This window comes from Corylus avellana, chromosome ca5 (genome assembly GCF_901000735.1).
Source record: "Corylus avellana chromosome ca5, CavTom2PMs-1.0".
Lineage (NCBI taxonomy): Eukaryota > Viridiplantae > Streptophyta > Magnoliopsida > Fagales > Betulaceae > Corylus > Corylus avellana.
The window spans coordinates 587,790-609,789 of record NC_081545.1 but is presented as its reverse complement, the minus strand read 5'-3'; the positions used below and the strand labels follow the sequence as shown (position 1 = coordinate 609,789).

At 35.0% G+C, this 22,000-nt stretch overlaps 4 protein-coding genes across 7 annotated transcripts; all 4 read right to left on the bottom strand.

Annotated features, from left to right (window-relative positions):
- Nucleotides 1-3,670: 3,670 nt before the first annotated feature.
- Nucleotides 3,671-5,935, bottom strand: LOC132180745 (transmembrane emp24 domain-containing protein p24beta2). The gene is made up of 4 exons (XM_059593672.1): nucleotides 5,645-5,935; nucleotides 4,427-4,622; nucleotides 4,129-4,236; nucleotides 3,671-3,870 (listed from the first exon to the last, which is right to left on the bottom strand). The coding sequence occupies exons 1-4, from the start codon at nucleotides 5,867-5,869 to the stop codon at nucleotides 3,731-3,733; spliced, it is 669 nt and encodes a 222-aa protein (XP_059449655.1). The 5' UTR covers nucleotides 5,870-5,935; the 3' UTR covers nucleotides 3,671-3,730.
- A 734-nt stretch (nucleotides 5,936-6,669) lies between these two features.
- Nucleotides 6,670-10,845, bottom strand: LOC132180743 (uncharacterized). Of its 4 annotated transcripts, XM_059593668.1 has the most exons (7): nucleotides 10,306-10,845; nucleotides 9,909-10,202; nucleotides 9,759-9,807; nucleotides 8,692-8,983; nucleotides 7,732-7,810; nucleotides 7,235-7,461; nucleotides 6,670-6,772 (listed from the first exon to the last, which is right to left on the bottom strand). In XM_059593668.1, the coding sequence occupies exons 1-6, from the start codon at nucleotides 10,621-10,623 to the stop codon at nucleotides 7,243-7,245; spliced, it is 1,251 nt and encodes a 416-aa protein (XP_059449651.1). In that variant the 5' UTR covers nucleotides 10,624-10,845; the 3' UTR covers nucleotides 6,670-6,772; nucleotides 7,235-7,242. The 4 variants fall into 4 exon arrangements, with proteins under 4 accessions (XP_059449651.1, XP_059449650.1, XP_059449652.1 ...); XM_059593667.1 differs by lacking the exon at nucleotides 6,670-6,772 and having other exon boundaries at nucleotides 7,139-7,461; XM_059593669.1 differs by lacking the exon at nucleotides 6,670-6,772 and having other exon boundaries at nucleotides 7,139-7,461; nucleotides 8,692-8,980.
- A 480-nt stretch (nucleotides 10,846-11,325) lies between these two features.
- On the bottom strand, nucleotides 11,326-15,164 carry LOC132180744 (indole-3-glycerol phosphate synthase, chloroplastic-like). The gene is made up of 10 exons (XM_059593671.1): nucleotides 14,891-15,164; nucleotides 14,137-14,397; nucleotides 13,845-14,021; nucleotides 13,015-13,089; nucleotides 12,833-12,877; nucleotides 12,564-12,728; nucleotides 12,055-12,133; nucleotides 11,825-11,907; nucleotides 11,652-11,720; nucleotides 11,326-11,572 (listed from the first exon to the last, which is right to left on the bottom strand). Exons 1-10 carry the CDS (start codon nucleotides 15,032-15,034, stop codon nucleotides 11,489-11,491), a joined length of 1,182 nt encoding a protein of 393 aa, XP_059449654.1. The 5' UTR covers nucleotides 15,035-15,164; the 3' UTR covers nucleotides 11,326-11,488.
- A 1,700-nt stretch (nucleotides 15,165-16,864) lies between these two features.
- Nucleotides 16,865-21,901, bottom strand: LOC132180926 (ribulose-1,5 bisphosphate carboxylase/oxygenase large subunit N-methyltransferase, chloroplastic). Its single transcript, XM_059593923.1, has 12 exons — nucleotides 21,471-21,901; nucleotides 20,620-20,783; nucleotides 20,421-20,504; nucleotides 20,208-20,265; nucleotides 19,804-19,857; nucleotides 19,171-19,242; nucleotides 18,996-19,076; nucleotides 18,164-18,336; nucleotides 17,796-17,898; nucleotides 17,586-17,717; nucleotides 17,371-17,493; nucleotides 16,865-17,220 (listed from the first exon to the last, which is right to left on the bottom strand). Exons 1-12 carry the CDS (start codon nucleotides 21,834-21,836, stop codon nucleotides 17,134-17,136), a joined length of 1,497 nt encoding a protein of 498 aa, XP_059449906.1. The 5' UTR covers nucleotides 21,837-21,901; the 3' UTR covers nucleotides 16,865-17,133.
- Between the last annotated feature and the right edge of the window lie 99 nt (nucleotides 21,902-22,000).

Below are 22,000 nucleotides of genomic sequence, written 5' to 3'. Positions count from 1 at the left end.
TTCAATTTGAATAAATAATATATAAATTAGTAGAAAATTTAAGGGATAACAATGGAAGAACATAAATACATTAAATAAAGATAAAATAAAAAACTAAAAATAAAATTTTAATATAATTGAAAGAATTGTCTTTTTCTACTAATGCGTTTCCCGATTCCATTGAAACCTTAAAAACCAATGCCATCCATTAATTAAGCATGTAAACAAATAAAAATAATGACAGGAAACTCTTTCACTATCATTTCCTAATTCAATGTGAAATTTACAAAAGAAAAATATTCAATTTGAATAAATAATATATAAATTAGTAGAAAATTTAAGGGATAACAATGGAAGAACATAAATACATTAAATAAAGATAAAATAAAAAACTAAAAATAAAATTTTAATATAATTGAAAGAATTGTCTTTTTTTTACTGTATACGTTTTCCGATTTCAATGAAACCTTAAAAACCAATGTCATCCATTAATTAAGCATGTAAACATATAAAAAAAAAATTAAATTACTCAATGAACAACAACATGTACAAACTAAAAAATTATCAACCAAAAATAACGATAAGAAACTCTCTCTCTCATTATTATTTCTTGAGTTCAATGTAAAATTTACCAAAGAAAAGTAATCATTTGAATAAAAAATAATATATAAATTAGAAAAAAAAAATAAGGGACAAAAAAAAAATGGAAGAACATAAGCACCAGAAATAAAGATAAAAAAAAAAGGAAAAAAAAAAGAAAATACTAATTGAAAATAACTTTTCTAGATAAAAAATAATAATAATAAAAAAAAAAACTGTAGTATAATTTTTCATTGAGAAATAACGATTGGAAAATTGAAAAAAACTGTTCTAGAAAAAAAATATATATATAAAAAAAAGAACTGTAGTATAATTTTTCATTGAGAAACAGCAATGTGAATCTCTCTCTCTCTCTCTCTCTCTTGTCTTTTTCTGAATTGATTGTGAAATTTACAAAGGAACATTGAGATAGAAATAGAAAGTAAGAGAAGAAAAAAAAATTAGAAAAAGATATAAGAGACAAAAACAAAAATGGAAGAACATAAGCATCGAAAATAAAGATAAAAAAATGAATAAAATGAAAATACTAATATAATTGAAAATAACTACTATATTCTTCATTGAGAATGGTGTAATTTTTCATTGAGAAATAACAATTGGAAAATTAAAAAGAACTGTTATTGCAAAAAAATAAAATAAAGAAAAGAAATCATTGAGAAACAATGATTATAAACTCTCTCTACCTCTCTCTTGTAGTCTTGTCTTTTTCCTGATTTGAGTGTGAAATTGATAGAGGAACATTGAGATATAAATAGAAAGCAAGAGAAGAGAAAAAGAAAAATAAACAGAGAGAGAAAGAGAGAATTTGATAACCTTTTGTTTTCTTCATTAAGACAATTAAATATATTACAAATAAAACTCATACATTTTAATTGTCTCATATTGAGATATAAACATAAAGCAAGAGAAGATAAAAAGAAAATTAAATAAAGAGAGAGAAATAGAGAATTTGAAAACCTTTTGTTTTCTTCATTAAGACAATTCAATGCATTACAAATAAAAAATCAAAAAATCGGTTCAAACATAAATTTTTTTTGATAAGTAAACAAATTCCAAGGGTATTTACCGAGATCGCTGGCCGAGTGTGCAATGCTAAAGGTCCTTGATCTTAGTGATAACCAATTCAATGATAGGTTTCCATTTTGGTTGGGATATCTTCCAAAGTTAGAGGTCCTTATGTTACGTCCAAACAAATTCAACGGTCAAATGGGGACACCTCAAACTTATTTCAAGTTCCCCAAACATAAATTATGGGAGATAGAAAGATTTAAGACATTTAAGTATAGAGGGAGAGAGAGAGAGACCTATGGATTTGTGGGAGAGAGAGTTAAGACCCAAAAAAAAAAAAAAGTTCAGGACACGTGTTGCAATTCTACGCTCTGTCCGAGCCAAAACTCGGCTTTTATATATGATGATGAATATATATGATAATATATCTCACATTGAGATATAAACATAAAGCAAGAGAAGATAAAAAGAAAATTAAATAAAGAGGGAGAAATAGAGAATTTGAAAACCTTTTGTTTTCTTTATTAAGACAATTCAATGCATTACAAATAAAAAATCAAAAAATCGGTTCAAACATAAATTATGGGAGAGAGAGAGAGAGATTTAAGACATTTAAGTGGAGATAGAGGGAGAGAGAAAATGTTAAGACACTTAAACCATATAATTAGTTTAGAGAGAGAAAAGAAAATGTTCAAACATAAAATTATATTTAAAAAAAAAAACGGTTGAAATATAAATTATGGGAGAGAGAGAGAGAGATTATGGGAGAGTGGGAGTTAGCAAAATAAATAAAAAAAAAGAAGAAAAAAAAGAAGAAGAAGAATTCAGATATAAAATTATGGGAGAAAGATTTAAGACATTTAAGTGGAGATAGAGGAAGAGAGAGTCAGACAAAATTATGGGAGACAGAAATAGTTAAGACACTTAAACCATATAATTAGTTTAGAGTCAGACAAACATAAAATTATATTAAAAAAAAAACGGTTGAAACATAAATTATGGGAGAGAAAGAGATTATGGGAGAGTGAGAGTTAGCAAAATTAATTAAAAAAAAAAAAAAAAGGAAAAGAATTCAAATATAAAATTATGGGAGAGAGATTTAAGACAATTAAATGGAGATAGAGGGAGAGAGAGAGAGAGATTGACAAAAAAAGATTGAAACACAAATTATGGGAGAGAGTTAGCACAATTAATTAAAAAAAAAAAAAACGATTGAAACACAAATTATGGGAGAGTGAGAGTTAGCACAATTAATTGTCTTAAACCATAGAATTAGTTTAAGACATTTAAGTAGAGATAGAGGGAGAGAGAGAGAGAGAGACAAAAAACGGTTGAAACACAAATTATAGGAGAGTGAGAGTTAGCACAATTAATTAAATGTCTTAAACCATAGAATTAGTTTAAGACATTTAAGTTGAGATAGAGGGAGAGAGAGAGAGACGTGGGAGATGGAGTTAGGAGGACACGTGTCACAATTCTAAGCATTCCCTGCGTCAAAACTCGGTTTTTATATATATATATATGATATATGATGAGGCTTTCCTATTTCTCTTAAAATAGTTGATGGTGCATCATGGAATCAATAATGTCTATTCCCTTCGTCATATATCAGAACAAACTGCAAAATTATCAAGCAGATATATTTTATATTTTATTTTTTTCCAAATTGAAAATGGTAAGCAGAGCTTGGATAACAATGTCATGCATACGGCTTGTCGAATATTGTGAAGGAATTGTATGAGTCATGTTAAGCTCTATATTGAGTCTTTACTAGGTAAGATTGAATTTTTTAAGTGTGTCTAAGAAGTTATAACCGTAACTTTAACTAGTCATTTTGAAGTAATAGCATCAAAACTAACCTCATAAAATCTATTATCTCCCTAGTCATAATGCCGCTAGACTCAAATTTAACGGTTGGGATGGCCGTTAAAACCCAAACCACCAATTGGATTAGAACCGAATCGAAAGTGGGTTGGAAGTTGGAACTGCACGGATTTGAACACCCCTACTATTCAAAAAAATAAACTCATATTCAATGTCAATTTAACCATAGATGACACATCTCTTCATTAAATAGGGCAATGGTTACATGATAGTCCATCTTGTGCTAATAATAGATTCATTAAATATGCAACAAACATATCTAAACTTTGAGGACGCTAGCCCCTAGTTTCCGATTAAACAAGCGTTGCAAAAGGTAGACTTGGAGGACGCTGGCCCCAACGAGTGCTACCGATTCAATCACTGCCTTAGGGATTGCTCTCCGGCTCATTCCATCATTAACTGCAACATTATAATAACATAGCATTAATTCAAAGATAAATGAACTTTCACCAAATAATTAAGAACCGGGATCCTGATCTTTTGAAATTACCTTCCCAAATTCCAAGAAATTTGGGACGAGAATAAGAATGGAGGGACTATTTTGCTATTTGGTTATGATGTGACATAAAAATGTGAAAATAGTTTCGAGTCATTTGTTAATATTTTTACTTTCTACCCTAAAAAGCGTTAACCAAACGGGCCCAATCATGGTAGTACCTATTGCCTGGCGGTGAGTCTCAGCCTTTAACCAATGCTGTTCAAACACGATGTTGTCAAGGGCTTCCTCCAACTTTGCTATCTGTTCCATCAAGGGGGTGACATGGGCTGCATAGATCAACAACAATTTCTAATCATTATCCAAATGGAGGTTGATAAAATAAATACTAATAATAATAAAAGAAAGAAAGAGGGGTTAAGTAATAAAAAGAAGAAAAAATTAATGATTCTTTTTATTATAGCGTTCATCTCGCGTACATAGAATGCAATTTAAGAAGCGTTTTTCTAAAAAGCTCACCATCTTGTAAATGCTGTTCAGAGGGCTTCAAGGATTTGAGGTGACCAACATGTACATCAAAGTAAATGGATTCATGGTATGGAGACTTGTTAATGAAACATAAGTGATAAATCCCCTTCGATGGTGCCATAAAACTAATGGTCAAGCTTTTCCTGTCGCGAAAATCTAGAATCTGCTCGCCACTCGGTCCCTTTATCTGATGATAATATCAACACAATAGTGAGATTACTAAAGATTCTATGGTGGATGGATGCAGCACAATGAAAGAAACCGGAGAAATTCAAGGCCAAGTTCTTTATTTTAGCCTTTTTGATCCATGCAAAGGAAAAACGTAAACGTTTTCTAGATGTAATACTTTTTAACCTTCAAGTACCTCAAAAGAACCCGTTCTTGTTCTATGTTCTCCTAATGTAATTACAAATCGAAAGTCCGCAATGGAATTTGATACAAATTTTGGATATAATTCACCATTCAAAATTAGTTTGCACAAAAAGAGTTCTTAATAACTTATATACACGTGATTAATATTATATTTAACTCGTGTGGTACTTAGAATTATAACGTACGTACCATCAAGCTCCACAACTAACTTTCACGGTGTGCCATCTTTTGGGGACTCCACTTTATCGACATAATTGATCAAAGCAAATTCAATGTTTCTCAATAGAGGAAAAAAGTTATGTAGATGTAATACTTTTTAATCATCATGTCAAAGAACCTGATCGATTTGGTTCTATCTTCTCATAATGTAATTACAAATCAAAAGTTTACGAGTGGTCTTTATACAGAATTTGATATAAATTTTAGGTAAAATTCACTCTTAAAAGCCAACTTGTAGTTAAGATTGTGCTTAACCCCATGTGAAATACTTCGGATTATAACATATTACCACACTTCATCGTTGGATCGATGCTAACCCAATGGTAATTCTTTCTCTTTTGACCGCTCCACTCATATATTAATATCCAATAACTTCTAACGGTATGCAACATTTTAACGTTAAATATCCAATATGGCAGATGGTGCGAAATTTCAATTGTGAACTAATTGCAGACCATGAGATGACTATAAGAACAGAAACAGAAAGAAACCATGCATGCATCCTAATCTTCGAGAAGAAAAAAAAAAAAACCCATTATATATATTCTAAAAGCACAAGATCATTTATGAAAACAATGAAAAGAAAATGAAAAAAGAAGAAGAAGATATGTAACATACGACGAGATCGATACCGTCGGCGTTGGCGGAATGATGCCAGGGGGAATTGTCCTTAATGACTACGAAAGAGACATGAAAAGAGTCACCCTCGTACTTGACCCCCTGGGAGAAGCACTCTTCTCCTTCCTCTATCCAAAGCCTTAATCCTTCCGTTCCTCTGCTTCTCAATAATACTAAACACAGCGCCGCCATCGCCACTGCATGTCTCAAACCCCACAACCCCATCTCTTACAACCGTTTGGAAATGGGACGATCAAGTCCAGGTTCACAAAGGACAAACGTTGTCGTTTCTTTTTATTGCATGCCTAGCTGTTTTGTCGTTACTGGGTAAAGACAACGGTGTTGTGCAATTTAGATGGAAAATGATCTCTCAATTTCCTTCTATTTAGTACATTTTGAAAGGTAGCATTATCAAAAAATTTTAATGATAGTAGTGTATTAAATGCAATACCCTTCAAAATGCACTAAATAGAAAAAATAGAAAAATTTTGAAATGAAGAGATCCTTTTCCAATTTAGATATGCCACGTGGACATGGTTACATCATAGTTTAGGCTTTGGGGCATGTCAATGTGACGTCTTTCTTTTATATTTTTCTTTTCTAAATTAAGCAATCAAAATATGAACCATTTAATTTAAAAATAGTTAATAAAAATTACTACAAATTTCTTACTTATTATTTATAACATTGTATTATCCCAAATATTTTCATGTTATTTACAAAAGTATTTTGATTCTTATCTACAACGTGCTACAATATAGGAATAACAAGGTGGGATTCAATGAGAATCTTTTCAGGGGAGGGCGGTGGGTTGGAAGTCTTGAGACGTAAGATACGAGTCATATAACAATGAAAATAGCTACTTCTTTCTAGACAAGGATTCTTTATAATTTCAAAGGAAGTGTAGATTTCAAATTAAGAATTAAATATATTTTCATTTGGTTTTTTCGCTTTATGTTGTAAAAAAGCTTTAAGCAAAGCGAATAAAGAGCATTTTTTTAATCAAATCATCCATGCACATATACCTTACAGCAAACCAAATCCTTCAACTCTACAGGAGAACACACAGACAACTTCTTCAGCTCACTTCTGAATTGCACCCATGTTCGCAAATGCAAATTCTCGCAACTAAAAGCACCAAACAAAAAGAAAGTTGAGACATTTATGAGATTTATTTAAGAGGAATATGTTGCTTCTTATATTTGTTAACATAAAAAGCAGGAACTTTTTAATTCAGACCATTGAACATCAAAGACCTTCTTGCAGATAGCTTATTGTTGCAGAGATATTTGTTCATCCTCTCCAACAATTACCAGAAAGTTGCGTTGCTGATTTTATAAACATAAACAAATCTTGCATCGATTTCAAACCATGATGTGACTTCAATAGAGGGTACACAATGTGAAATAATTAGAAATCCAAGTTCCAATCTTAAATCCATTCTTTCACCTGTATTTCCATTTGTTTCTCACCAGATTTTTCTGAAAAAGTACATTGGCCAGGCAATATATTGATATATTCTCACAAAATGACTTACATGTGTGTGACATACGGTATATAACAAACTGCACAAGTGAATTACATTGATACCTAATAGTCTAATCCGAAGCATATGAACAAGAAACAGAGCATTTCCTCGGGTGTTGCAGCATGATCTTTCCAACATCCAAAGCTAGCCTCTTCTGAAGTCCCTTTTGATGATTAAAAAACTCCACAAATAAATCCTTGAGCAGTCTAGCTCTCTCGTACTCTTCACTTCCAAAATGGACAACCTTTAACTCGTTTCTTCCAATATTGCTTCCTTGCCGCAACATTCTCTGCAAAGTAAATGCTAATGAATTTCAAGAAGGAACCAACAAAATACTTGTAATCATTTACTCCAACCTACTGAGTGTCAATGCAGGCAAATGGGTGAAATTACAGGCCACGAGTGGTAGCTACATGCTCTTATACAATTAATTGATGATATGGGGTGCTTGAGAGTGCAGCATCACCTTTCTCTACCATATATCCACAATATGTTCTATTGCTTAACATATTCAACCCCACTGGCCCAAAAGCCAAAAATATTGAATTTCAGGGCTTGCCTGAGAGTCGAGTGTCTGGATCCACGTTGATGCTCTTAGGGCATTATGCCCTGACATTGTCTCAATTATCACCCATGGTCTGCAGATAATGAGTTAGTAAGGAACACTAACGCTCTTGTGATTAAAGCTAAAAAGAAGTAACCCAAAAAGCACAATAACAAGGAAATAAAAAAGGGCAATGGATTGAAAATGTAGAATAAAAAGTGGTTTGAGGTTGAAGACCCACATTGGTAAAGTATAAAGAGAGTGAGTAGTTAATATACCTAAGTAGATTAAAGCCCATTAGCTTAGACTTTTGGATTACAGTAGTGTTCTAATATGTATATTAACTTACTTTTATTGGACACCCTAACAATTGGTATCAGAGCTATGGTTAGTTTTCACAGCTGATACGAGTGTTTTGATTTGATGCGTTTGGTTTAACTTTGGTAAAAGAATTTGGTTCTAGAGATTTGTTGTGAATATACTTGTAAGGTTTTCGTCTCATATTGGCAAAGTACAATAAAGTATAAAAAGAGTGAGTGGTTAATCTAAATGGACCCAAGCGCGAGTCTTCCACAAGTGCACTCACAACATCACAAGTGCACTCATAATAAATCTCCCTCTTACTTGTGAGTCTCTAATATCAACTATTATGGAGAGATATACATAGGAAGTCAAACAAAAGTAAGTTAATATACATATTATGACACCATTTCTAGCCCAAAAGCCCAAGCTAATGGACTCTGGTCCACTTAGGTATATTACCATTCACTCTTTGTATACTTTACCACCAATGTGAGATACAAACTTTCCTAGTGCACTCACAACAAAAAGCATGGGGCATATTGTAATTAACAAACTGGCCAAAAGCATTAAATGCATCAATTAGATACAAAAGATTACAAGGAAGAAATAAAAGTGAAGACCAGCTAATTAATAAGATGCTAGAAAGCCTACTAGAATAATGCATATGCATACCTTTCTCTTGAGGACATGATGATGTGGTTTGAGTTATCCAGAAAATCACTCAACTTCTGAAATTTCTTTTCACAATCTAACACAAGGGCTCCCTGTGTTGATGGCTCTGAAGTCAAATTTGGGATAACGTAGACTTGAGGTGATATGGAAGTTTCTCTATGTATGAACTCTGCAACTGATAAGGGAGATAAGCCTTTATCCAGATTCTCTAGCAGTATCACAAAATGGCTTCCTACCCCCCCAAGATCCGTATCTTGCATAGTCCTTTCCAGATGACTGGCAATCCTTCCTACTTCAGAGATACACGAACACAAACCAATGCATTTGATTAAAGGCAAAGAGTACAAAGGTAGGTAGTTAACTCATGTACAAACAATGAGTATGGTGGGAAAAAAGCTGTAATTTAAGTCATTTTCAGACTGTTACTTGAATATTAGGAAGGCAAAAATACAAGAGACACAAGGCAGTGACAAAGGTCAGAGCCCTATGAAAGAGGGCCCAAGTATTTTGGGATCTAAGACCTTTGAGAGTCGAGTTTAGCTTAATATCAGGGGTAGCAATTCAGCTTAATATCAGGTGTAGCAATTCGTGTTTGTATCGAAACATGGATATAAGACTAAATAAGTCCGGGGAACCTCTCCAAGGCAGGGCCTTTTGGACCCATCCCTGTAAAGTAAACCCCGGTCCCGTGCACCGCACCCTCGAAAGTTTTCATACACGGAACTGGTTAAATCACTGGCTTTTCACTAGGGAGTGTGGCCCCAAGGAATTGTTTGCACCCATGAGGTGTTGAACCTTGGACCTTGAAGGGAGCAAACCCTCAAGACCAAGGCCTTCACCACATCAAAAAAATATTAGACACTTCAACCATAACCCATTAATTTTAGGTCGTGCTAGAAGTTATTTGTCCTAAATATTACATGTCAGGTTCAAACTATGTCAAAACATGAGTATAAAACTATATCAATCATAATCCAAGCTATTTAATTAAACGGGTCAAACCCTCCGATTTTATAAAAAATTGACAACTCTAGTCTAGTCTCCATATTTAGTGGACAAGGACAAACCTTCAGGTGGGCATATTTTAGTCAAAGTCCGCTTGGCACATCTTTTTTCCTTCAAACAAGCATAGATATATCATGTCAATGCTAAAAGAACATGCAATAAATGCAGTAAAATTCCAAGTAGTTGAAAAATCAAACACAAAAATAACCTGCCTGGTTAAGATGTTCAAAAGAACTAAACTTGCGCTTGAATGGCTTGATGCTTGAGCTACTGTCAGCTTTAGAAATCAAAACAGGTTCGCTATTGATTATAAATCTCTCCCGGGCTACTTTCAGAAAAGAAGTCACCTTGGGATCAATTGGTGCACTTGATTGGACTTGACAAATGTTTTCAATCGATGTAGTGGTCAAGTTTCCAACATTTGGACCGTGTAGCCAGGAAACGATGAAGATGCATGAGCACTCTTCTTCTCCGTCTTCTTTCCGAGCATGTTCACGACGCTCCACCTACCAAAACAATCCAAGAAAGCTCTTTTTTTTTTTTTTTCTTTTTTAATTATTGAATAAAAAAATAAAAAAGAAGGCATTTTTGAGAGTGAGGGGTGAGTACCCCATCGACGAAGGCGTCGTAGAAGCGGACGTCGTCGTCACGGTCGGAGTAGGAGGCGCAGACCCGGTTGCCCGTGACGACCTTGGAGCAATCGGAGTCCTGCACCTGCACGGACACCGCTCTGAAGCGGTCCTTGAATTTCTCAACCTCCCTCCCGCTCTTGAAGTCGCTCGCTCTGAACTTATTGTCCTCCTCCTCCGAGAACCCCAAGTACTTCACCCTTAATACCTCTTCCTCTTCCTCGCCCTCCAACTCCACTCTCACGCTGTACCACGCGTCGTCCCCCGCCCGGAACTCTAGGACACTCTCCGACGACATGTCCAGTCCTACAACACATTCACAGAGAGAGAGAGAGAGAGAGAGAGATTTCCTCTAGTTTTCGAAACGGCTTTCCGTCGATTCTGTTTTTGACGTTTGAGTGGCCCCCACTGGACGTAGTGTCAGATTTGTACACGCGTCGGATTATCGTGACTCTCACCGTCATACCAGTCCTGCCATTTCCAAGGCCTTTCCTTTTTTCCAAGTTTGGGATGATAGGAGGATTGAGATACAACACGAGAATTCTAATTTTGAGTAATTGAAGCGGATCTCTATACAGTAATACCTTTTTTTTTTTTTTGGCATTTTATAAAAAAAAAAAAAAAAAATCTACCATGCTTGCTATTAGGGCTGGGAGTCGGAAATTTGGTTATGAAAATGAAATTTTCGCATTTCATAACGACATTGTTGATAAAGTCAGAATTTTCACAACTTATTCCGTCAACTTTATTTTCTGTTACTGACATAATTATGGTGACAATCGATAATGTTGCTAAGCAAATAAATGGAAAAGTTGGTTGGCAAAGTCAATCAGTAAAATCAGTTCGAATTGAAAATGTTATTCCGCCTACCAAATCGAATTTGTTGGAAATAGAAGAAGTTTACCGCCTACCGGTCATCAGTTAAGCAGTGTCAGTCGGTACTCGGCCGGCAAGCGGTAGACGGTTATTTTGCACAGCCCTACTTGCTACATATTCTTCATCAATTCAATTATTGTAATATATTATATGCCATAGCCATTTTTCAGATACAAAAAGTTATTCCACCACACTTTTGGACTGCAACTCCATAAACTTCGCTATGTGTCGCTTACAAAAAAAAGGAAGGGGAAGGGGGTAAGAAGTAAGAACATTCTAATCCTGACTCATGATGAAATATCTTTGCCAAAAAGTCCAGTTATTCCCTTCCCGGGGTCACTTTGTTTCACAATTGACTCTCCAACCAAAACCTGCAGCAGAAGAATACAAACTTTCAGCTAAGGCATGCCATGTACAATTGAGTATCAGTTAATTGGTTTGAAAGCTTACCGCTCTAACACCAGCATCTTGAACAAAAGCTATATCATCGGGAGTAAACAATCCAGATTCCCCAACTACCTGAAGAATTCCCCACGCCCCCCAAAAAAAAAAAAAAATCACATAACATGTACAAATACCAAACTATATGTTTCAGAGATTTGCCAGGTAAATGGACCACTTACGATTATGTCTTTTTCGCGTATCCTTTGACCGCGCTCTCCTTCAAGAAGCCTCTTTGTATTACTTATATCAACCTCAAATGTTTCTGCAGAAAAGAAGAAGAAGAAGCCATGCATAAGGTACGGAAGAAAACAATTTAATATGATATGTCAACAAACAGTCTTATTACAAAGCTCGAGGATCAAAATAAAAACATGGGTTAAGCCAACTTGAAAAAGTAGAAAAAATGTACCGAGATTGCGGTTATTGATGCCAATAAGCTCAATCCCATCTATTCCAAGAACACGATCCATTTCTCTCTCATCGTGTACCTAAAGATAAACAACAGAAGCAACAATAGCACATTTAGTAATCAAAATTGCAGGTAAAAAGTTCGAATTTTCTCATTTCTAACAAAAACATAAACTTGTAATACAACTAGGAAGAAAAGAAGATAAGAAAACTAAAGAAAAGGCAACCCATAAACTCTTGCATTCAAGACAACAATAAAAGCAACAGAAGAAAATGTTTTGAAACCAAACTATGTCAGAGTATGACTTTTAAACCAACAGCCGAAGCAGCTGTGATTACATTCCTTATAATATGTGACAGAAGAAAAATATATGAATAGAAGCACAAATTAAGTCAAATGTCTCAGAGTAGTCAAGTATCTAATCCAGAAACATAAATATGTTCTACCACCTGGAAGCATAAGACTGCCAGGGCGAAGTACGACAGACAAGAAAAGAGCAACATCTGTACCTCAACAAGTGCTGCCAAACCAAGCAACTTGCAGATCTTACTCATGTATTTGATGTCAAGATCTGGCAAAACAGCAGCAATTAAAAGAATGGCATCTGCACCTTTTGCTCGAGCATTGTAGATCTGCCATGCATCTACAACAAATTCTTTGCACAATAGAGGGCACTGCATATTTTGCTAGTATTAGATGCATAACTCATATTAATCACTAAATAACAGTTTGTATCTGTCACTATAGACTATGCAACAACAAAATTCAAGGAGCAGACCTTTACTCCAGCTTTCCTTATCAACTCCAGATTTTCAAAGCTTCCCTGCATTGTAAATACAAAACAAGTATGAGGTTTTCCTTTTTTCAGCTTCAGTAACGAGAACTTACTTTAAAATAAATTAAATCCAGCAACTTTCATTACATAAGAATACCTAAAAAGGTTTATACTGATTTGTTTACCTTGAAATACTTTTCATCTGTCAGAACACTGAGACATGCTGCTCCACCTCGCTCATAAGCTTGGGCAATTTCAACCTATCATTAGAGGCATTCAGAACATTACATTACGTTAAATGTGACAATGAAAGAAAGATATAAATAAATATAATCTCGAATTTTAGGTGAACTGGTACAGTTCTTGAAGGCCTTCTACTATGCCATCTCTCTGGTGCCACAAATTCAGAAAAGGCCCTTAGTCTTACAGAACTCACTCTCTCCTAGAATTAACACCATTTTACATGTATGCATATAGGACTTATATACGAAGGAACTGCTGTCTCAAAGCAGCACTGTTTCATTAATTAAGAAAATGTATTCAAATTCATAAAGACTTGAACTTCTAGTACTTGTTCAAAAATTGAAATTTTCTCATGTCCACCATTCTAGCAGCAACTCTAAACCATTTTAAGTAGACTTGCAATTGCATACTGCAAAGATTAGAGGTCTAAGGCTCAGTAATGATAGAAAGGCAAGCAACTCTATGCATTTAGGAATTTCATGTCTGATAAAATCCTAGCAAAACAACTACATCCTTCAACAGTACTTGTATCATTTCAGAAGCAGATGACGATGATGAAAACAATGATGATAAGAAAAATTATGAACAAGAAAATCAGGACTTAGTATTCCTCTAAACATGACATGTCATCAGTAAAAAAATGTTGTAACAGATACATACAGGGATATCAAATGTAGCTCAACAATAGGATAGTAATATAATATGACAATAAAATCCGGAAAAAAAAAAAAAAGAAAAAAGAAAAAAGAAAAAAGGAAGGATTTAGACTCACTGGATCAAAATCCTCTCTTAGAATTCCTCTGCTTGGAGAAGCCTTTTTCACTTCAGCAATCAATCCAGGCATTCCAGTTCGCATATTTGCTGCTTTAAGAGCTCCAATGAAGTCTCTAGTAGGAGGAGCATTCTCAAGTTCTTTGTTCAGTACTGAGAGAGATCTTCTCTCTCTAAACTGAAAAACGATAGCTATTAGCACTACAGCAAACTCATCAAAATTCCAAAAAAGGAAAAAGGTAAAGGGAAAAACAAAACATATATTTTTTTACAAACCAAGTTGTAGAAATTACTTTTGCGACTTCCTTGTCCTTGTGCCAAATGATTTCCTCTAAAATGTTGCGAGGAGTATTCCCCTCATTCTGCAGCCGGAACTCAAAGGGTCCAACATAGTGCAAAGGGGGCCCAGTCCACGGTCTCCTCCTAATTCTTATTCCCTGGCTAGCAGCTACTTCATCTTGAAACATTCCCACTTCCCACTCCTTGACTTTAAGAGCATCTTCTTCAGGTACTGTTACCGGTGCAACTGTGGCAGAACTATCCTCGGACTCTAGCTAAACAACATTCCGACATTAATTCAGTTCCCAAGCTATTAACCCAACTGAGCAGTTAGTCGCAAATTCATCCCCAGAGAGAAAAAAATGGAAGAGGGGAAAAAAAAACACATTTTAAGACCCAAACACAAATGGGCTTCAACAATCACACAAATTTGCTGGCTCAACAAAATTCTCTATTGCTTAAGTTACCACATCATGTGGAAGCTAGCATATCATATATAATCCGAGAACAACTCTATATTGCACCAATTTCCAACATTATTCACTTTCTTGAACTCGGAAATAAATAAAACCTCACCACAAAGATCATAACTTTACTGAAAACTAAGAGACCCACATGCAAATAAGCTTATATTTTCTACATGCATTTGATTATAAACATTGAATTATTTCAAAATCCACAAAGACTTAGCTCTGAATTGGGCAATAATGTAAATATATCGACACAAAATAGTACAAATCGGCGTCTAAATTGGAAGATTTGGAAAACCTGTTGAGCCCTAATCGAGGAAGAAGCAAAAGGACCCAAGTTTCGAATATGCAAGTCCATTGGAATGGACCTCCTGACAGAGAACCGGTTTGGTCTGTGAGCGAAAGACGGAAGCGTTGCTCTCAGAGAAACCAAACCCTCCATTTCTCAATATAATTGTGATGTCGTGCTACTTTGTGCAGGACAAAAATATTGAGGGCGATGATATTCGTATAGATCTTACAAGTGTCGTCACGAAAAAATTTTACGAGTTGGAACGATAGGGAAGGGTATGGGCTATTGGAGTCCTGCTATTTTGGCAGACTCCGTCGGACATATATTAAAAAAAAATAATAAAAAAAAAATTTTTGTTATATTTTTTTTTGGGTTAAATACCAAATACGTACATTCTTGGGTTTGGTAACTTTATTTTTACCTCTCTGAAATTTCATTTTTATCACAGGACCTCCCTAGGGTTTTGATAAAGGACCAAGTTAGTCCATCCGTTAGTTGACTGTTAAGACTGACATGTGGACCAATCAGATGTTGATACATGGCACCTATTTAATAATTTTTTTTAAAAAAAAAATGAAAAAAGAAAAGGAAAAAAATTGGAGGTGGCTCCCTTGGCCATTCGAGCCACCCCCATTCGGCCAGATGGGGCCACCCCCAAATGTAATTTTATTGTCTTAAAATTTGTTTTTGGATTCAAAACTAAAAATGTAAGGGTGAAAAGTTAACCATTTAGGGATTGTATCACCTAAAAGGGATTCGATCATCCTAAATTTAGTGCTAATGTCTCAAATTTGGAGCTAAATACCTCAAATTTGAATTTTTCTTTAATATCTCTTTTTCAATTTTTTTTTAAAAAACAAAAACAAAATATCTGACGTTATTTAAAAAAAAAAAAAATTGACCACGTCAGACTTTGATAGATGCTGGAATGACTCCAAGCTGCCAAAAATCTCTACTCGGGCTATTGGGAAGGGAATGGTTTTTTTTTTTTTTTTTTAAGAGATTTTTTTTAAACATTGGGAAGCGGATGGGCTATAGGAAGTCGACTTAGACTTATGGCCTTCAAAAGTCTCAATAAAAATCAAAATTTTAAGGCAGTGCAAAAAAAAAATAAAATAATAATAATAATAAATAAATGTTCAAAACCTGTTGAGCTCTAATGGAGGAAGAAGCAAAAGGGACCGATTTCCTCGTACGAAAATTGATTTTGATTCCTGGAATTGAATTTCTGGGAGTGAATTTGTTGGGTCTGTGAGTGACAGGTGGAATTGTTGCTCTTAGAGAAACCAAACCCTCCATTTTTTTTTTTCTTGTTTGTTGAATTTCAGATTGGTGAAAACCCTAACGGCTGATTTTGAAGAGAAAGTGTGCGTTATAATAGGAGAAATATAGAGATAGGTGGTGAGTCTGAGATAGATGTACAGAATAGCTCTTGGTTGTGTTTTATCCCAATCTTCCATATTAGGAGTAACTAATTATTAGTTGATTCTCTTTATTAACTAACTAATTAATAGTTGATTCTCTTTATTTGATATGGTTAGGTGAAACATTGAATGCATCAGATTCATTCAATTCTTTTTACTTTAATCTGGGCCGTTATTGGATGCAATAGTAATACTGCTGATTTGGCCTTTTGATGGTATATTTTAACTAAGAAATTGGCGACTATTTGTTTCAGTAATATCACAATCATGCATTAAAAAAAAAAAAAAATGCAATCCCTTTGCTTCATATGTTAAGGTGACTAAATTGTGATATTGGTGGAGTGGACTCAATTAAAATCTGGAAAACCCAAATGTGGATTAATTGCATTTGTCTGATTCCTGATTGTATATGGCCAAAAGGGGATGCATCTTCTTGACATATTTCATTTCTGCTCTTGTAGAAAAGGGGCAAATTTGTTATCTCTCTCCCTCAGCTCTCTCCATTATGTATGCACCTACCCACTTAAACCAGAGAAGTTAAATATTCAAAAAGAAGAAGAAAAGTATAACTTCTATCATGCCAAATGAAATAGAATAAATAGGAGGTTTCTTTTAGCAGCACATATGAATAATATAACATCATATTAATTCAAACATGGCGAAAAATCTGTCTCCTTGGCTTGCTGGAAGTCCCAAGCTCTTGCTTAAGGTCACATAAGATGATAAGAAGCCCACCAGATATGATTTGATCCGAAGCTCATATTCATATGGCCTAGTAATATTCATCTGAACACCCAAGGACAGATTTTGCATTCAGAAATACTCTCAATTGAATAGCTTCCTCAACCCATCAAAGAGATTCAGAGCTCTCAATTCACCACTCCTTATATCTCTCAACCTCCTCCTCAGTATCTGGAAATATAAGCACAATCAAATAAAAAAACTCAGATACCTGTTATACCAATTTTTATTTACTAGGGTACTCTTTTTAAGTTTGATGGCTGAAAATGTAGTTTATGAAGAAAAATCAATTGACAAAAGGTGAAGGGGGTTTTCACTTACATATTGAGCACGGAATAGAATTCTCCGCTCACTAGTACACAAGTCTACTGCTAACTGTTTCAGAAACAGTCTTCGGTTGAGTTGCTTTGGAGATGTCACATCCAAATCCATTGATCCACTTGCCTGATAAGGATAATGTATTAGGGCTGATATTATAGGGAATCATAAAACTTTCTGGCAACCATGTCAAAGTTTTTTAAAAAATATTCCCTCACCTGCAAGAATTTGTTGTATTTTGATATGCTAGATTCACAACTGTCCAATATGAATTGCAGAGCTTCTTCCTCTATTTCAGGGTACCTTAAATCCTTCTTGGTGGTAGTTTTATTTGATGCTGCAGCAGCCATCTGAAATAAAGATGTTTGAGACAGGCTATACAATATTGAAACAATTTATTCATAATTCAGAAGGCTAAACTGTCAAACCTCTTCAAACTGTCTGCTCATACTTGGAGGGCTGACTGCTAAATAAGCATACGCCATTAACTCCACTGGCCAACCAGTGATTTGTATAGGAAAACACTGAGATCTGCCATATAAATGTATGCCATGGTACTTAATAACCTTTTCTTTTATTTATTGAAGTAAGAAGAATAACATAACATAGAAGAAGGAAGCACAATTTATGTAATCAACATAATTAAAAGGTTACCAATAGTTACCTCAACATTTCAAAATATTTATATTGTTATGGACATAACAAACGCTTAAGAGTACAAGAAAGAAAGAAAGAAAGAAAATAAGAGAGAGAGAGAGAGACTGGAGATGACTCGATTGATCTATGAGGTACTTACGCTGAAAATTCATACTTCCTCAGAGCTTCCAACTTCTCCTTATAACACTTGTCATATTTCTTAAGTGACACTGACAACTCAACTGAATCACTTGGGTTGGTACCCTCTTTCGGCACAAATCCATACGACAGCAATAGCTCTCCATTAGACTTCTTACCATATGAAATGAAAACCTACAGAAAGTGGTAGTAGAAATCAAGCATTGATGATTCTAATTTAAATGGGATGTTACCCACTACTATTGGTCTCAAAGTTTCTGATAAGTAACTTACACCTGGATCCAATGGGTGTTGAATGCACAACCTCTCCCTCCATCCCGTTCTCAGGGGGGAGGAGGGTGGAAGGGAGAAGAGTAAGTGCCAGTTAATAGCGCTCGCTGGCATAGTATTGGACTAAATGGTTGATAATATATAAGATGATGAAGCAAATCACAAATAACACTGAAGTTGGTCTAGGTGGACAAAATTCCCTAAGAGAGAATACATTTGGCTTTGTAGCAGGTAACATATCGCAGTTATTTTCAATGAAGAAAAACTAATATGACCCCTACGCTTATTTTTTTCCTTTTTTGTATCAATCAAGTGTCTCAGAATCAATCAAGTTATCATGTCACAAAAAAATAAAAAGAATAAAATATCCCCAAAATTCCTAAACTTTTCACCAAGTTATTAAAACCCAAAATAATTGCAAGTATTCTTTTAAGTCACCCTTATATATATAATCATTTCTAGAAAATACTTGAACTATAAACACATTAGAATTTTTTGTTTATGGTCCTAGCAGCTCCCCCCTATGTGATGATTTGTCAATAATGTACTTAAATTTTGTTTACCTGCTCACCTGGCTGATATGGCCGGTCTGTTGTAAAGACTACTCCCTGTGATGACTTATCATAATCCAAAAATGTTTCCACCTAGAGAAGTCAATAACAGGTGTACCTACTTAGATTTTGAATTGTCCAGGTTATTTCTAATGACATTGTCGTATAAAAAATCTAGTCAACATACCTCACAACTGTGATTCAGCATATCTGCCCATGGAACCAAGGCCACCCTTCCATCCATTGAGGGTAACCGAACCTGTGATTTGAGAATAATGAAGTCTAAGTTATTCATTCTTACAAACACATATGCCTTTTAAAATCCATGAGGATCATCAAATATATAGCTTTAATCTACACGATGTTTATTTATCAAGTACAGAATAAAGATGTTAGATATACTTAAAAGGGTTTTTAGGCAACACTTGCAAAAAATTTAAATATTTTCTTAGTGACATTTGAAATATACCTTCTTTTCCTTAACACCTATTCAGTTTGAGGATTTTGGACGAGTCACTTGTTAGCCTTGGTAGTTTAGTACTCAAGTAATAATCAAGGTCAAGGGTTCAGGCATCGATAGAGATACAAGAAAGGGGGAAAAGGGAAGAAAAAAAAATTGATAGGCTTTAATACATAATTTCACTTCTTTTCTAAAGAAACCGTACTGGTCATGACTTCATACTACATTACAAATCTGTCAACTATACTGCTATGAAGAGCAACATCATTTTTGGCAGGTGTCCAAACACCTTATCATAGTTTGACTCCTTTTCTGTGGATGGCAAGCAATTCAATGATATTGCCAACTAAATTTACTTACCAAGCGTGAGAAAAGAATGCCAAATGACCATTTGAAGGTTTCAATATTGAATACCTGCAAACCATTCATAGTGCAAAGTCAAAAATTGTACATGATGCAAAGTCAAATACAGCATGTGATTATTGTAACAATAAATATGTGCATATAACGAGTTCCAGATGCAACTTGTAGTTATGAATGTTCATATCTTCTATGCCCAACTCAGCATCAAAGACAATTATAATCAAATCCTGGATTGAATTATGAGTAGATTAAGGAACCAAAAGAGTTGTAAGAACGCCAAGACAGCTAAAAGTGAAAAGAGGAATAAGTTTTCCCACATACAAAGTAGTCACCCAGGTCACTGAAATACACCATCCTATTCTACACAAAGTACAACAGTTGAGAAAATATGAAATAAATACCTCTTCAGGGAATAAATGAGGATACTTGGAAAATATCCTGAGCCTTAAGTCATTGTAACTACACAAGAAATGGGAATAAGTTCTAAATTTAGTAAAGTGAAAAATCATGTATTCAGCAAAATATAAGCACAAAAATCAGGATATATGTCAACAAAGGTACAAGAAATTATAAGCCAAGTTTTAAAGTAAGACAACATAGCAAAAGCATCATACGTTCCAATGACATCCATGACCCTCTCAATTGCCCGCTCTCTAATCTGTGATGCTTCCAGATATCGATCTAGTTCTTCACGTGTCCTGAAATAATACAGAGAAGCTGTAGGGGAAAAAACTGAGAGTAGACCCTTTCCATATTAGAAAAAGACTCTTAAGACTCCACCATTAGAACCAGTAATTAGGAATAAGAACTTACCAGTACAGTAGTGAATAGGGCTGCCGAGGTAAGGCTGAAATATAACTCCTCCATCTTGAAGATTCCAAAAAACTTGCTTCACTAATCAGGTAAGTTGCAAGTAGTGGCCAATCTGGTACAGAATTCTGTTTTAACACTTCACCAGCCTCCACACAGGTCCACTCCTAGTATCCCCAAAGACACATATGCATAGGCGAGAATAAGTATTGCAGGTACTGAGGTACACATACTTATTATGAAAGCTAAATCGAGTAATCAATTATTCAGTGAAGAAAAGATAAAATAAAGTCTCATAGAAACACAGTAACTCAGATGTGCAGACTCGAAAATGCATGAAAAGACAGTTGAAAAACTTACTACACAGTTTGGCATTCCAAAAAATCAATACAGTGGACAACAAATTAGCCAAGTCAAACGCTGCAATCTGCAGTGGCAAAGAAAATTTAGTATTTTGTTTTTCGTCTTGTTTTACTTGGTGGATTTATTTTTGAGTTGTTTTGTCTTTGGCTTTCATCTTTTGTGCATTGCGATTGTGTTTTGGGATTAAACTCGGGATTCTTTCTTTCGGTGATCAATGAATTCTATCCACCCCAACTTTTAAAGGTCGATTGGAGCCTTAAAAATAAGAACTTTTTCATAACCTTGTATGAAGTGTACATTTCGACTAATCAGACAAATGTAGCAAGCACTAATGTTGATGCATACATGTTCCAAAACCATAAACATTCTGCAAGAATTTGTTTCATCTGACTTACGACAATATGCATCAAAATCAAGCTTATACAACCCAGATAATGTTACAGAAAAACACTTGAACAAATTTCTCAGAAACTTTCTCAAGAAAATCTTACTGAGTCTGCAGTGATGACCAGTGGAGGAGGCACAAAAAGCAACTTCTCGCCCTTCCTGATATTCTTCGAAGCAACAAGTCCTCTTTCTCCCACCTCCACTCTTTCTATGGCCATTTTCTGGTCTGGGAGGCCCGACTCAGACAACCATTTCTGCAAAGCTGACGCGTTTTCCAAGGAATCGATATCACAACCCCAGGGGACATTCTGGGACACTGCGGCTTTGGTGGTGTCATTTGTGAAAACTGAGCAATGAATTGGGCGCTTATGAAAGATTGCCGAGTGAGAGTGAGAGTGTGGGATGGTTTTGTGGAGTGAACAGAAACTTGGTATGAATGAGGCGTGAAAGAGTCTTGAAGCCTCAGCCATGGCTATGCTTAGAGAGAGAGAGAGAGGTGCCTAGGTGCCTTATCTCTTGTCTGCTAAGTTGTGGCCGGATTATGGTCGTTGTGGCAGTTGTAGAACGCTTGGCTACTTTTTAGTCTTGAGTCTGATAAACGACGTCGTATTTATGGTTTATATGTCGCTTAAAA

Excerpts from the sequence above, each read along its gene's own strand:
- LOC132180744 (XM_059593671.1), bottom strand. The coding sequence starts at position 15,034 with ATGGAGGGTTTGGTTTCTCTGAGAGCAACGCTTCCGTCTTTCGCTCAC. Across the intron at positions 13,090-13,844 it reads TAAGAGAGGATTTTGATCCA|GTTGAAATTGCCCAAGCTTA; the intron begins GTGAGTCTAAAT and ends CTCTAATGATAG. Across the intron at positions 11,721-11,824 it reads TACGCGAAAAAGACATAATC|GTAGTTGGGGAATCTGGATT; the intron begins GTAAGTGGTCCA and ends GGAATTCTTCAG.
- LOC132180743 (XM_059593668.1), bottom strand. The coding sequence starts at position 10,623 with ATGTCGTCGGAGAGTGTCCTAGAGTTCCGGGCGGGGGACGACGCGTGG. Across the intron at positions 10,203-10,305 it reads ACGACGCCTTCGTCGATGGG|GTGGAGCGTCGTGAACATGC; the intron begins GTACTCACCCCT and ends TTGTTTTGGTAG. Across the intron at positions 7,811-8,691 it reads ATCATGTCCTCAAGAGAAAG|ACCATGGGTGATAATTGAGA; the intron begins GTATGCATATGC and ends CATTATCTGCAG.
- LOC132180926 (XM_059593923.1), bottom strand. The coding sequence starts at position 21,836 with ATGGCTGAGGCTTCAAGACTCTTTCACGCCTCATTCATACCAAGTTTC. Across the intron at positions 20,266-20,420 it reads GTCATGGATGTCATTGGAAC|TTACAATGACTTAAGGCTCA; the intron begins GTATGATGCTTT and ends TTTCTTGTGTAG. Across the intron at positions 19,243-19,803 it reads GCATTCTTTTCTCACGCTTG|GTTCGGTTACCCTCAATGGA; the intron begins GTAAGTAAATTT and ends CTCAAATCACAG.
- LOC132180745 (XM_059593672.1), bottom strand. The coding sequence starts at position 5,869 with ATGGGGTTGTGGGGTTTGAGACATGCAGTGGCGATGGCGGCGCTGTGT. Across the intron at positions 4,623-5,644 it reads CCGACGGTATCGATCTCGTC|ATAAAGGGACCGAGTGGCGA; the intron begins GTATGTTACATA and ends TATTATCATCAG. Across the intron at positions 3,871-4,128 it reads GACTCACCGCCAGGCAATAG|TTAATGATGGAATGAGCCGG; the intron begins GTACTACCATGA and ends ATAATGTTGCAG.